We start from the raw sequence: 14,104 nt of genomic DNA, 5'->3' as shown, positions 1-14,104 counted from the left end.
TCTGTTCCATCTAGGAAGGCATTATAAGTCCAGTGTCCTCATTTGGTCCTTCTAGTTTTGACAAAGTTTGGATAAGAGTAAGCCTTTTGTTTCAATGGAATAACAGCTATTAAGGTTGAATGGCCTCTCCCACTGTCAGCACTAAGGTTCTTAGCCATTAAAATCCTGTTAAAGGTATAGAATCTAGAAAACATCTTTAGTAATTTGAATTAAGAAAATGAAAATGCAGTGAAGTGATCTAAAATCTGTACTGAATGGTTTCTTCTCTGGCAAAGGACCTAACTTATAGGGTTAGGGTTAGGGTTCGTTAAATACAACTGGGTGGGGGCTTTAAAAAGTGTCCAATGGGACAATGTAAATACTTAACTCTCAAATCTTAAAGACTCAAAGATAAAATTAATTTCACCATGAGATGACTCACATAGGTCCCTGAGGAATGCAGAATATCTAAAGGTATTCTACTTCTCTTTACTTCTACTTCCTGAGCCTGTTATGACCTGTTGTAGGTCTAGGGCGACAGGGTAGGTATACAAGTAACAAGTGCTCTGTACCATCTAGACTAGGCTCAGTGTAACCATCAGGGCAGAAATAAGATCCCAGGACCTAGCCAAGAAAGAATCTGAATTTTTTTTATCAGGTCTGAAACTACCTAAAGTTCTGTAGTGGGCTGTAGGCACCTTGGGGTAATTTTGGGCCAGAGAAAACTATTCTGGGCTCACCAGGTCCTCTGAAATCTGGCAGTATGAACCTCAACATTTCCTGGCTTTTGTGTCCTCAAGGCCAGACCCAGGCTTCAACAATCTTAGGGCTTTGTTAAAGATAGCCATCTGGAATTACTCTGTCATCCACTAACAATTTTAAATCATCTACTCTAATTCTCAATGCATTGCTCTAGTAAAAAACATTAACTCAGAGTAGTTTTATATGCAAGATTTTAGAACTAAACTAAAAAAAAAAAAACTTTTGACATGAATATATTATATGTAGAGTGGCAAAATTTCAAAAATATGAATTGCTTCAGGAATATCTTTTCAGAGTGAAAACAAAATCAAATCACCCTTTGACAGTGAATTATTCTCCTCATATTAGTTCAAATCAAAAGCAAATGAAAGGGAAAGCCAAAATTCTATTTATTTTAAAGGATGCCAAATCTAGGTCAGCTTTTTTTTTAACATGTCAAATAAAAACGGTGCCTTGGAAAAAAGGTTCATTAAATAGAACTGGTCGGGGGCTTTAAAAAGTGTAATAACAATATAGGCTCAAATTTTTTAAATGTTCCTGTTTTGCTTTCTTGCTATTTGGCTAAAACACCTCCCTACCCTTTAAATCATCCTGTGTTATCAATATTTTTGGTTTTTGTTAGATTGCAAGCCAATAACTTTTCAGAAGTGGAGTACAGATAATTAAATTGGGTTCTTCCTTTAACACTCATCTTTTGACACATTCCACTAAATTAGAGATTTATTTATAATGTACATTTATTATTTTATTTATATGTATAATATTTATAGTATTATTTATATTATTTACTTGTATTGAGAAAACGCCTTTTAAAAACAAATACATCTTTGGAAAGTTAATTCTGTATTACCTTTCAATTAAACCTGAAGGAAGGGAGGAAAAGAGGGAGAAAGAACAGGAGGGAAGAAGGGAGGGAGGAAAAGACATAATTTGAGAAATAACAACATCTAGGACTATCAGAAGAGGACAGAAGAGGATGAGTGAACCATGCTTTAAGAGAGGTAGAACAGGAAATCAGCCAGAAAGTCTTAGACCTAAGTAAATAAAATGGGAACAAAAAGCATTCACTGAAGATCATGTACAGTCCAGGCAACAAAAGCCACACATGTTGACACCAGCCTCACAAACTAGTGTTAAACAACTTAGAGGGCATATCAAAGTAATACTATGGGTGATAAGGTTATCGGTAAGTCAGAATTACTGTGCAGACTGCATTAAACAAAGTTTACTCAAAGATTTAAAAAGCTCCATTCCAAATAGTTTACTCAAGTCTCTACTCTAGTATTAAACAAAGGTTTTTGCCAGATTTCCAAGGAAGGTCTCCCAAGGACCACATTCAGGTAGGTGAAATAATTATAAAAACCACATGTGGAGTGTCCCTCATGGCTCAGCGGTTAACGAACCCAACTAGTATCTATGAGGACGCAGGTTCAATGATCCCTGGCCTCGCTCAGGGGTTAAGGATCTGGCGTTGCCATGAGCTGTGGTGTAGGTTGCAGATGCGGCTAGGATCTTTTGTTGCTGTGGCTGTGGCACAGGCCAGTGGCTACAGCTCCAGTTAAAGCCCTAGCCTGGGAACCTCCATATGCTGCAGGCGCAGCCCTAAAAAAGACAAACCACCGCCCCCACCATCCCACATGTTTATCAGAATTTAAAAACATGCCCCCAAATATACTTTGTGATCTAAAGGTCAATATAAGGTTTTATTTCTAGAATCTTTGAAGCTGTCATTTCTTGGACTTTTTACAATATTAAACTAGCCAGATATTTCCTTTAATATACTAGAAATATAAGGCTGAAAGAGGGTCTTTAAAGAAAAGCATTTTCTGCCAAACTGCTTTGCTTCAATCTAGAAAAATGTCTTTGACTAGACCACCAAACTTTGTCCAGTTTTATCCTTAATTTAATATTAAAGTTATCATCTACTATGCATCAAATGTTAGACACCAAGGATACAAAGATGAACAAAACAGAATCCCTACCTTTGGGGTGGTCATAATGATTCAGTAGGAAAAGACATATAAACAGATAATTATAATACTAACTAAGTCTTACAATAGGAGATATGAACAGAACATTGTGCAAATAGAGTGATAAAAGCCACTAAGTCAGTCTGGAGGACAATCCTAACTAAGCCTGTTCAAGAGGATTTGACATTTAAATTCATCTGCAATGAAGCAGGTTAGTCAATCTGTAAGATCCCTTCTATTTAAAAAAGAGCAGGACATGGCTTGATGTGGCCCTAAAAAAAGACAAAAGACAAAAAAATAAAATAAAATAAAATAAAAAAGGGCAAACTTGTCAAAAATAGCATCCAGCTATTCTACTTCTAGGTATTTATCCAAAGAACACAAAAACACTGATTTGAAAAGACATATGCACCCCTATGTTGTTGTATCTACAGTAGCAAAGATATGGAAATAACCTAAGTGTCCATCAGCAGATGACTAGACAATGTGGAGGGGGTATGTGCGTGTAATGGAATACTATTCAGCCATAAAAAATGAATGAAATTCTGCCATCTGTGACAACATAAATGGACCTTATGCTAAGTGAAGTAGGCCAGACAGAGAAAGACAAATACAAATGATTTTACCATATGTGGAATCTAAAAAATAAAACAGACAAAAAACAAACTTACAGATACAGAGAACAGATTAGTGATTACCAGAGAGAAAGGATTTTGTGGGCCAGGGTGAAATGGATAAAGGAGGTTAACGGTATGTTGATCACTTTACAGTGTATAGAGCTGTTGAATTACAGCGCTGTACACCTGAAACTTACATGATTTTTTTTAAATGGCTGATGTAAACAATTCAAATGTGTTGCTTCATTTAACCTCTGCATCAAGAAGAGAGTATTTTATTCATTTCATCTTCTCTCCCAAACTGGTCTTTTTCCTGTATTCCTTTTCTTGGTAAATTCTAATACCATCCAAAATTTAACACCTTCCAGAGCCAACTAATCATCAGTTTCTACTGATTCTATTCCATACCATTTCTTTATTTTTGCCTACTTCTATCTCCAATGACTACCACCTTGGAGGCTTCCAATGACCTCCAAAAGAGTATTCCTGTCCCTGAGATCCCTATAGTTTTTCACACTATAGCCAATGTGATCTTTCCAAAACACAAATCTGATCATATGAGAAGCCACCTTAAAGTCATCCAACTGCTCTTTAACTGCTTTCAGAAAAAGTCCAAACTCTTCAGCAAAACTGTCAACAGCTGCTCTGACTTGCCTTATGCTACAATCTTTTATATTCATATTGAACCTCTTACAGTTGCCTCAATAAACAGTGTTCACTATCCTCTGGAAAGCCTTCCAGGACTTCCTCAAGAGAGAATCAGGGGACCTTCCAAAATGATCTTTTGGCACCCTATGCTTCTCCATCACCATGTTTACCACACTGTACAGTATTTTAGTTATTTGTCTGTCTCCCTTAGGAAGCTATAAATTCCTTAAGGTCAGAAACTACCTTACATACTCTTGTAGTTCCTATGTAAAGCTTTATGCCTGCCTGGCACTGACGTATAGATAGTGCTAAATAAAGATCTGTTGGATGCATGAATAAGTGAATGAATGAATGAACAAAGTGCAAAGGAAGAGAAATTCAATGTCTTAACAATTTTATCATAATAGTTATTAGCTACACTACAGAAACCTAATCCTTTAGCAAGGATTTAAACCATGAGTCTATCAATTAACCTGTTTTCAGAGACAGAAATAAAGAAGGCTTAACATAAACTCAAAATTCAAATGAACTTAAAATGTACTTATGTCTTCCAGCTTAGATAGGGTAAGCTTACTAATTTTTGGAGAGAATATACATATATCAGGATCATGATACATAAAAAATAAAGTTATAACTACATATGCACTACAGTATTATTTTCATAAGTCAAATGTTGAGTTTACTTTTTAACATATATAAAAGCTGCACCTCATCACTGACTCACCGATTCTTTTCCAGCTCATTGTGTGTAGACCTAAACAAGGGGGGGAGAGGGGGGAAAAAAAAGAGCATTAGCCATGTTTTGCTGTTAAGGCTATGGAAAGGATGATTAGTGTAGGTACTGCTATATCACACCCAGTGAGTTTATTTAACAATACAATATGGTCAGACTTCTATAATCAAGAGGAAATAGTCTATACATTTATTAAGACTGTTCATTCAGATACAGTGTTTTCATTAACTCTAAATATTTTTAAATTGGCATGTCCTTGTTATTTTTAATAAAATCAATACTAGTGCATGTTCTCTTACCTACTTCTTTCTAGTGTCCTACATTTTACTAATTTGTAGACATTATGCCAGAAATTTTAATTCAAACATAATACTATTTTTGGTTTAAAAAGAAAAAAAAAGTGTATGTACTTCTGTGTCTCCTTTCATCTCCACTTACCCACTCCTAAACATAAGGAGATAAAAAGTTTTGGCCAGCACAGAATCTGAAACAGGCTTGCCTTATTGCTAAGTGATACAGACAAAGTCAGGTCTTCTTGCCTTGTATGTGAAACATTAACCAAAAAAGCTATACAAGGAAAAAAAAATGACATGAATAGAAGATATATTAATAAAATAAAAAACACATTTTTAAAAGACTGAGAGAATACACCTCAAAATACTAACAACAGTTATTTTCTTCATGTGACTTTTTTTTATTTTGCTGATCAGTATTTGCTATAATACTTACCATCTACTAAACAAGCCAAGAGTCTGCTAAACAGTTAATATACATCATCTCATTTTAACCCCTAAATAACCCTTGTTTTATAAACAAGAATACTGAGGCTCAAAAAGATCAAGATGCATGCGCTTGTTCTAAGAATATAAGTTGAGCCATGATTTAAGCCCAGGTCTTTCTTACTCCAAACCCCAAGATCTTTTTTTTTATGGCCACACCCACAGCATATAGGAAGTTCCAGGGTCAGGGATTGAACCCGAGCATCTGCAGCAACCAGAGCTGCTGTAGCCAGATTCTTGACCCACTGAGCCATAGCAGGAACTCCCAAAGCCCACTTGGTGACAAGTAATACTGAAGAGAGGTTAAGGGCACAGACTCTAAGACCAGACTGCCTGAGTTCAAATGTTGTATGGCCTTTTAAAAGTCCCTTCATTTCTCTGTGGTCTGTTTCCTCATCTATGAAAGATGAAAAACAACAGTATTTGCCTCGTATCATCCTTATGAGGAATAAACAAGTTTACATTGAACAGCAAAATATAACAAAACTCTAAAGTTAACTACTATTAGAATTATGTTATACTAAGTTCTCTTGAATAAATGTATTATTTTTACACTTATTTAGCATTAAAAATAATGGAATTTTACAAGGAAATTTTAAATTCCTATCATTAGAACTAGAGCTTTAATCATTTAATATATTCTGGTTAATATCAAATGCCTTCAGAATATTAGATTACTAATTAATCTGATTTATTATTCCAATGGACATTTAATAATCAAATTTCTAAACTTTAACAAAAAGAATATTTAGAATCTGTGGAAATTTTACAGATTAGAATCTGTGGAAAGTTTACCCACTTACTTCAAGACCAAAAGATTTCCTCGAGTTACTCTCCATTGTCTACCTTTTGCATTCCTAGCAGTTTCACAAGTGATGGGATGAAAAAGACTGATGTTCACTTTTAAGAGATTATCCTAATAAGAAAACATCTCTCTCAAAGGAGGTTTTAAAAAAAAATCTTGGGATGCTTCAAAAGTTCAGTCAAATTAATGGCAAAGATATGCATGACTCAGATGGAAGAAACTATAAGTGGAGTTCCTGTGGCTCAGCGGATTAAGAACCTGACCTACCATCCATTAGGATGAGGGTTTGATCCTTGGTCTCGCTCAGTGGGTTAAACATCCAGCCTTGCCACAAGCTGCAGCGTATGTTGCAGATGCAGCTCAGATCCAGTGTTGCCATGGCTGTGGCATAGGCCTGCAGCTGAAGCTCTGATTTAACCCCTAGCCCCAGAACTTCCATATACTGCAGGTGCAGCCATAAAAAAATAAATTAAAAAAACTATAAAACTTCTAGTCTAACAGAGAGTTCAAAACTCAATAAATAAATTTCACCTCATAAGTATTTATTAAAAAGTTGAAGTTCTTTTTTGTTTGAATGAAATGTCAAAATAAATCAGTAATTTAGAAGATGAAAAGGTATGTTTTAAAGAAATTTAAAGCAAAAACTAATGTTCAAAATTTGAATGGGTAATCAATAATAAAATTTCCCACAAACTCTTAGTAAGTTTTCATTTAATTGTCTTTATCTTTGTCTTCTTGTCTTTTTTTTTTTTTTAAGGGCCACACCCACAACATATGGAGGTTCCCAGGCTAGGGGTCTAACCCGAGTTATAGCTGGCGGCCTATGCCAGAGCCACAGCAATGCCAGATCCGAGCCACGTCTGTGACCTACACCACAGCTCACAGCAACGCTGGATCCTCAACCCACTGAGCAAGGCCAGGGATCAAACCTGCAACCTCATGGTTGCTAGTCGGATTCATTTCCGCTGCACCATGACAGGAACTCCTAATTGTCTTTATCTTAAAAGAAAATTCAGAATAAGTAAAACAAAATAATGAAATACTGAAGTAATAAATGGAAATAATCTGTTTAAAGAGAAGTAGACTATTTACCATATACCTACTCAAAACAGTCTGGCATCCTACATCTGGCACTAAATGTAAAAGATATACATCCAAAAATAACGAATTGTTGAATTCCATATTATATTGAGGCTATTATCAAAGCTAGCACCAAAAGAACATAATCTGAACCACTGCTGTGAACAAAATTAAAACAGCAGGTTCTTCCCACCTCTCTCAGATTTTTATTATTTATCTTCTTTCTAAAAAAATAGAAAATGATAGCTAAGAATATGAACTTTTTCACAAAAAACTGAAAATGCATGCCCTATCTAGTTATATATACTACTAGTAATATTTAACAAGATTTCCAAATACCAAGAAGCAAAACTGATCAGACATGAACTAATCTTCATCATACTGACATGTTCTTCAGTTTAAAAAAAAAAACACAAAAATGCATCAGTAGTGTTTACTCTTATTTTGATGATCTTTTTGCCTCCAATATCAAGTCAACAAATATTGAGTATCTATAGTACTCAAAACTGTCTTAGATGGCAAGGAATCAAAGCAGTCTCTAGTGGTAGATTAAGACATATATATGAATTGGGAGTTCCCACTGTGGCACAGCATAAACAAATCTGGCTTAGAATCCATGTGGGTTAAGGATCCGGCATTGCCATGAGCTGTGGTGTAGGTCACAGATGTGGCTCGGATCTCATGTTGCCGTGGCTGTGGCGTAGGCCAGCAGCTACATCTCCAATTCAACCCTGAGCCTGGGAACCTCCATATGCCGTGGGTACAGTCCTAAAAAGACCAAAAAAAAAAAAAAAAAGACATATATAGGAATAATTGTAACTCAAGGCAAATTAATATATGAAGAAAGGTACAAAGTGCTGTAGGAATTTAAAGGAGGTAGAGTTTACTTACAAATGCGGCTATCAGAAAATGGGGTTTTAGAAAAGGAGGCTTTTGGTCTGGGGCTTACATGATGTCTTTGCCACTACTAGAGACTAGATCTAGTTGGGAGAGGGCATTCCAAGTGGAAAGGATACAGCATAAACAAACAAGCAGAGCTGTAAAGTCCAAAGCAAAAGCACAGACCAACAATGCAAAAAAAAAAAAAAAAAAAAAAATCCTGAGTTTAAATATTAGCTCTATCACTCACATTAGCTGTGTAATTTTGGATAAATTATTTAACTTTTCTAATGAACAGTTTCCTCATTTGTAAAATTGGAATATCACATGCCTTGGTGGGGTTACTGTAAGAATTAGAGAACAAAGTAAGGGCATTAGCAAACGGTAAGTATTCAGTAAATGTTAGCCACTGCAAACAGTCTTATTATTTTTAACAAGACTGAAAATATCCTACCCGAAACAATGTTACATGTATTACATGGGGCACCAAACTGAGAGGGTTCTCAGTAACACTTGGAGTTAGCCTACGAATAACCAACCAACCATAATGATTAAAAAGAAACTGAGAAAAAGACAGGTGTTTTGGTCATTTAGTCAGCTGAGAGGACACTATAAGATTTAAGTTATGACAGAGAGAATGATGCTTACCTATATGTACATGGAGAAAACAACCCAGAGAGTGCTAATGAACATAATAATTGAATACATCACATCCTAGCACATTCAGAAACAACCTCTTTGGGAGTTACCGTCGTGGCTCAGTGGTAACAAACCCAACTAGTATCTAAGAGGACAGGGTTCGACCCCTAGCCTCACTCAGTGGATTAAGGGTCCGGTGCTGCTTTGAGCTGTGGTGTAGGTCACATACGCAGCTAGGATCCCTATGTTGCTGTGGCTGAGGTGTAGGTTGGCAGGTGTAGCTCTGATTCAACTCCTAGCCTGGGAACTTTCATAAGTCACATGTGTGGCCCTAAAAAGCAAAATAAATAAATAAATAAAAAGAAACAACCTCTTTGCTTCTCTGAGCCTGTATCCAACCAAGCTCTTCTAATAACATGCCATTGAAGTATTTCATTACAATAAATTCCCTATATGTTCTGAATAATCCATCTGGTTAGCACACTTATCTTCTCCAAACAAAAATGCACCACTGGGAGCAAACACTAATGAACTGATTTCCTTTCAGACACCCTTACTCTGAATGCCTAACAACTTCTAGGACAGAGATAAAGGCATTTCTATCATTTTATCAAATCACAGGTAATCTTTTTCACAAGTAACATCCCTTTAAGAGACATGCTAATACATTTCCTATTTGAATGGGAGTCATTATCTCAACGAGATCTGTGAGTTTTCATTGACTGCAACACTGCTCTAATATATAAACTTTTAATTCTTTAAGGTGCAGTTTGGGAGCAGTCAATGAAATGAAGCATAGAACTGAAACTGCACAAAATGGTACTGTTTGGGCCCAAGAGTTGTGCTACCATAGAAGGAAAATAAAAGCCCCCATAGCCAGAATTAATATTCTCTTCCAACAAAAGAAAAGACCTCTATCTTTGTTGAATTAATGAACCAACCTCTAATTTGTTAACATTTTCCTTTCACTTACTTTCTAATACTAAAGTGCCTAATGGATGTTGAACTCTACACAATGAAAAGAGCACGTTCAGTGAACCTAAATGAATATTTTCTAACTGTATCCTAAAGCTTATATACTTCAGTTATATTAGAGCAGGGATCTCTGAAGTATACACCTAAAAGCAGTTGAAAAAGAATTAGCAGAATTGTAAAACTTCTATTTATGCTTATTATTCTTCTTAAACTTTATTCTATATTTATAAAATATTAGTATAGTGCTATATGAACACAATTATAAATGTATACAAATATATCAGAGATATAGAATTTTTGCTGCTAGTGGTATATAATAAAGTGGTCAATAAAGTTTGAAGAACACTGTAATAGAAGAAAATCATGCTCATTCTTTAAAGTAATTCTTTCCAAGAGGAAATTCTGTACATTTGTTTCTATCAAAAGTATATATTTTAAAAAAGCATCAAAGAGGAGTTCCTGTCATGGCTCAGTGGTTAACAAACCCGACTAGGAACCATCAGGTTGCGGGTTCGATCCCTGGCCTCGCTCAGCAGGTTAAGGATCCGGTGTTGCCATGAACTGTGGTGTAGGTTGCAGACACGGCTCAGAGACCCCTAGCCTGGTAATCTCCATATGCCACAGGTGCAGCCCTAGAAAAGACAAAAAAAAAAAAAAAAAAGCATCAAAGATAGTAAAACTTCAATACTACAGGCTTTTGGACAAATGCCTCATAAGAAATGAACTGCTTCTTCCATAACAATGACAAAAACAGCACCACAATAACTAAGACCACAAAAAAAGCAAGTATCTAAAAAGGATGCATAACAATAACTACAATCAAAAGTTTTCTCTGAAAACTTACATATCAAAGCCAAATATACGCATACCTTATGACTAAGTATTTCCATTCATAAGTACACACCAAACTAATATACATATATATGTTTATCAAAGGACACAGAATATTCATTCCTTTCATACTAGCTAAAAACTGGAAATAACTCAAATGTCCATCAACAGTAGAATGAATGAATAAACTGTGGAACATTCATATAATGTAATACTATAGAGCACAGAGAATGAACAACTACAATGCAATAATATGGATGAATCTTCCTAATTTCAAAATAGTGCTGAATGAAAAAAAGGAAGACACATACTGCATAACTCCATTCAAAGTTACAAAGTAGCAAAACTGGAGCTCCCATCATGGCGCAGTGGAAACGAATCTGACTGGGAACCATGAGGTTGCAGGTTTGATCCCTGGCCTCGATCAGTGGGTTAAGGATCCGGTGTTGCCATGTGCTGTGGTATAGGTCACAGACACAGCTGGGATCCTACGTTGCTGTGTCTGTGGCTTAGGCCAGCAGCTGTAGCTCTGATTCGACCCCAATCCTGGGAACCTCCATATGCCGCAGGTACAGCCCTAAAAAGCAAAAAAAAAAAGTAGCAAAACTAATGGTATCAAAAGAAGATTGATGGTTACCTCAGACAGGGTGACAGCATGTCTGTAATATTTTATTTATTCACCTTTGTGAAAATTAATTGAGCTGTACACTCAGAATTTATATACTTTTCTGCATGTATATTTTCAATAAACAGGAAAAAATGGCAGTTCCCATCATGAATCAGCAGTAACAAACCTGACTAGTATCTGTGAGGACACAGGTTCAACCCCTGGCCTTGCTCAGTGGGTTAAGGATCTGGCATTGCTGTGAGCTGCAGTGTAGGTTGTAGATGCAGCTCAGATCAGGCATTGCTAAGGCTGTGGGGTAGGCCAGCAGCTGCTCCAATTTGACCTCTATATGGGAACCTCCATACACCAAGGGTGCAGCCCTAAAAAAAAAAAAAAAAAATTAAAAAAAACAACAACAGGAAAAAGTGAAAAAATTACACATGAATTCGGTTTTAAAAAATCAATTCTTATTTCAAATATAGCAAACACTCTAAGTCTCTGATAAATCTTTTGATAAACTATATAAACATCCCTAAAGTTATGTACTTTGTAAAGCATAATTTTCAATAAAGGATTTGTAAGTACTAAGATCATACAGAGTAGGTTCTCTAAGCCCAATGAAATTGAATTAGAAATCAATAATAGGATAACTAGGAAAAGAGCAATATTTGGAAAACAAACCACAAATCTAAGAACATCACTGAGAAATTAGGAAATATTCTGAAATGAATGATAATGGAAACACAACATATCATGGATGGATGTATCTAAAGTGGTTCTTAGAAATTTTTAGACTTAAATTCTTCTACTAGAAAAAAAAGGTTCAGAAATCAATGCTCTAATTCTCACCTAAAGAAGCTACAAAGAGAAAGGAAATTAAGTCCAAAAAAAAGAGGAAGGAAATAAGAAGTCATAGGTTGAAGAATAAATCTCAAAGAAAATAGTTCTCTTTAGCTGGATGACAAAGAAATACGATATTTCAAAATTTGTGGGATGCAGCTAAAGCAGTGCTTAGAGAAAAATGTTTACGGTTTTAAACCCTTTTGTGTTGGGGTGGGTATAGAGTCCAAAATCAATGCCTTCCACCTTCAGAAGTAGAAAAAGAAGCAAACTAAATGAAAAGGAGGCGAGCAATGGTGCAATGGTTCTCAACTGCAGTCTATTTGGTCCACCAGAAGATATGGCAATGTCTGGAGGCACTTTTGGTTGTCACCCTATGGAGATACTACTGGCGTTTTGTGAGGAGAGGTCAGGGATGCTGCTAAATATTCCATGATGCTCAAAACAGAATTATCTGGCCCAAAATGTCAATAGAGCTTGGGTTGAAAAGTTCTATGGTGGGTTATAAATCTCATTCTAACCCCCTATCAAGAGGATAATGGCCTGCACACACTGAGGAAAGAGACAGCAAGCATTCAAATCAACAGCAGTCCTCATGCCAAAAAAAAAAAAAAAAAAAAAAAAGAGTAATAAGCCCTCACATGCTACACAGGGGATGCTCCTGCATATAAATAGCCCTCCAAAGACTATAGCAGATAATTGTTTTCCTTAAACTCACAAAATAAACCTCATCCTGAAATTGAAGCAATAATCTAATCTACTACAAAGGACCCAGGAAAGTGAATAAAATACCAATTCCTTATTCTAGAATAATAGAAATTACTAGAAAGTGGAGTTCCTGTTGTCACTCAATGGATTAAGGACCTAACCTTGTCCCTGTGAGCCAGGGTTCATTTCCTGGCTTCACTTAGTGGTTAAGGACCCAGCATTGCCACGAGCTGCAGCACATGTCAAAGATGAGGTTTGGATCTGGTGTCACTGTGGCTGTGGCACAGACTGCAGGTGCAGCTCCAATTTGATCCCTAGCCTGGGACCTTCTGTATGCCACAGGTAAGGCTGGCCATAAAAAGTAAAAAGGAAGGGAGGGAGGGAGAAAGGAAGGAGTGAATTACTAGAAAGTACATAATTTTAATCTTTTTTTTTGGTCTTTTTAGGGCCGCAGGTGTGGCATATGGAAGTTCCCAGGCTACGGGTCAAATCAGATCTGCAGCTGCCAGCCATAGCTATACTAGATCCAAGCCACATCTGACCTACACCACAGCTTGGGGCCACACCAGATCCTTTAACTCACTGAGCAAGGTCAGGGATCGAACCTGGATTCTCATGGATACTAGTCGGGTTCATTTCCACTGAGACACAACAGGAACTTCTAAAATTACTGCTCTTGAGCATATTTTCAAGTTAAAACAGGACATCTAAAAAGACAAACCAGGAGTTCCTGCTGTGATGCAGTGGGTTAAGGATCTGCTGCAGATGTGCAGGTTGTCCCCAGCTTAACACAGTGGGTTAAGGATCCAGCATTGCTGCAGCTGTGGCATAGGTCGCAGCTGCAGCTCAGATTCAATCCCTGTCCCAGGAACTTCTACATGCCGCCAGTGTGGCAAATAAATAAATAAAAAGACAAACCACTAATGATCTAGACTGCTTCACTTGATACAGCATGCATGTTCAAGTCGTCCTGTGGACTCCTATAGCATAGAAGGCCTTCGTTTTAAAGGACAGTGCCTCCCACTTGCTACCTTTTACCATTAACGTCCAAGTTATTTTTCACATTTGGGAAAATAGCAAACAGTATGAAGTACATACTGGTACTCAGCAAAATTAATATTAAATTCCTACTGATACTTAAATGTTTGTTAAAAGAATAAAAGAAACATGTTACTCAACTATTTCTAATATGGGTCTTAACTTCAAATGCTAAAAAAAAAAAACAAAAAAACACAACTTTGTCTCCAATGAG

General features: G+C 36.4%; 1 protein-coding gene across 4 annotated transcripts in view; it reads right to left on the bottom strand.

Annotated features, from left to right (window-relative positions):
- Positions 1-14,104, bottom strand: part of MXI1 (MAX interactor 1, dimerization protein) — a 78,989-nt gene that overhangs the window by 34,138 nt on the left and 30,747 nt on the right. For 3 of the 4 annotated variants that reach the window (XM_003133181.7, XM_021073198.2, XM_084994272.1), the window contains exon 3: positions 4,701-4,730. The exons of the other annotated variant lie outside the window; for it this stretch is intronic. In XM_003133181.7, coding sequence (XP_003133229.5) covers positions 4,701-4,730 — 30 coding nt within the window. The remainder of the gene's footprint in view (positions 1-4,700; positions 4,731-14,104) is intronic. 4 annotated transcript variants of the gene reach the window in all.

The sequence above is a fragment of the Sus scrofa genome, chromosome 14 (genome assembly GCF_054392235.1).
Source record: "Sus scrofa isolate SSC_HxYL_T2T_F1_AM1 chromosome 14, Sscrofa_HxYL_maternal_Yorkshire_Landrace_v2.0, whole genome shotgun sequence".
Lineage (NCBI taxonomy): Eukaryota > Metazoa > Chordata > Mammalia > Artiodactyla > Suidae > Sus > Sus scrofa.
The sequence above is the reverse complement of the archived record's forward strand: the minus strand, read 5'-3'. Positions and strand labels throughout refer to the sequence as shown.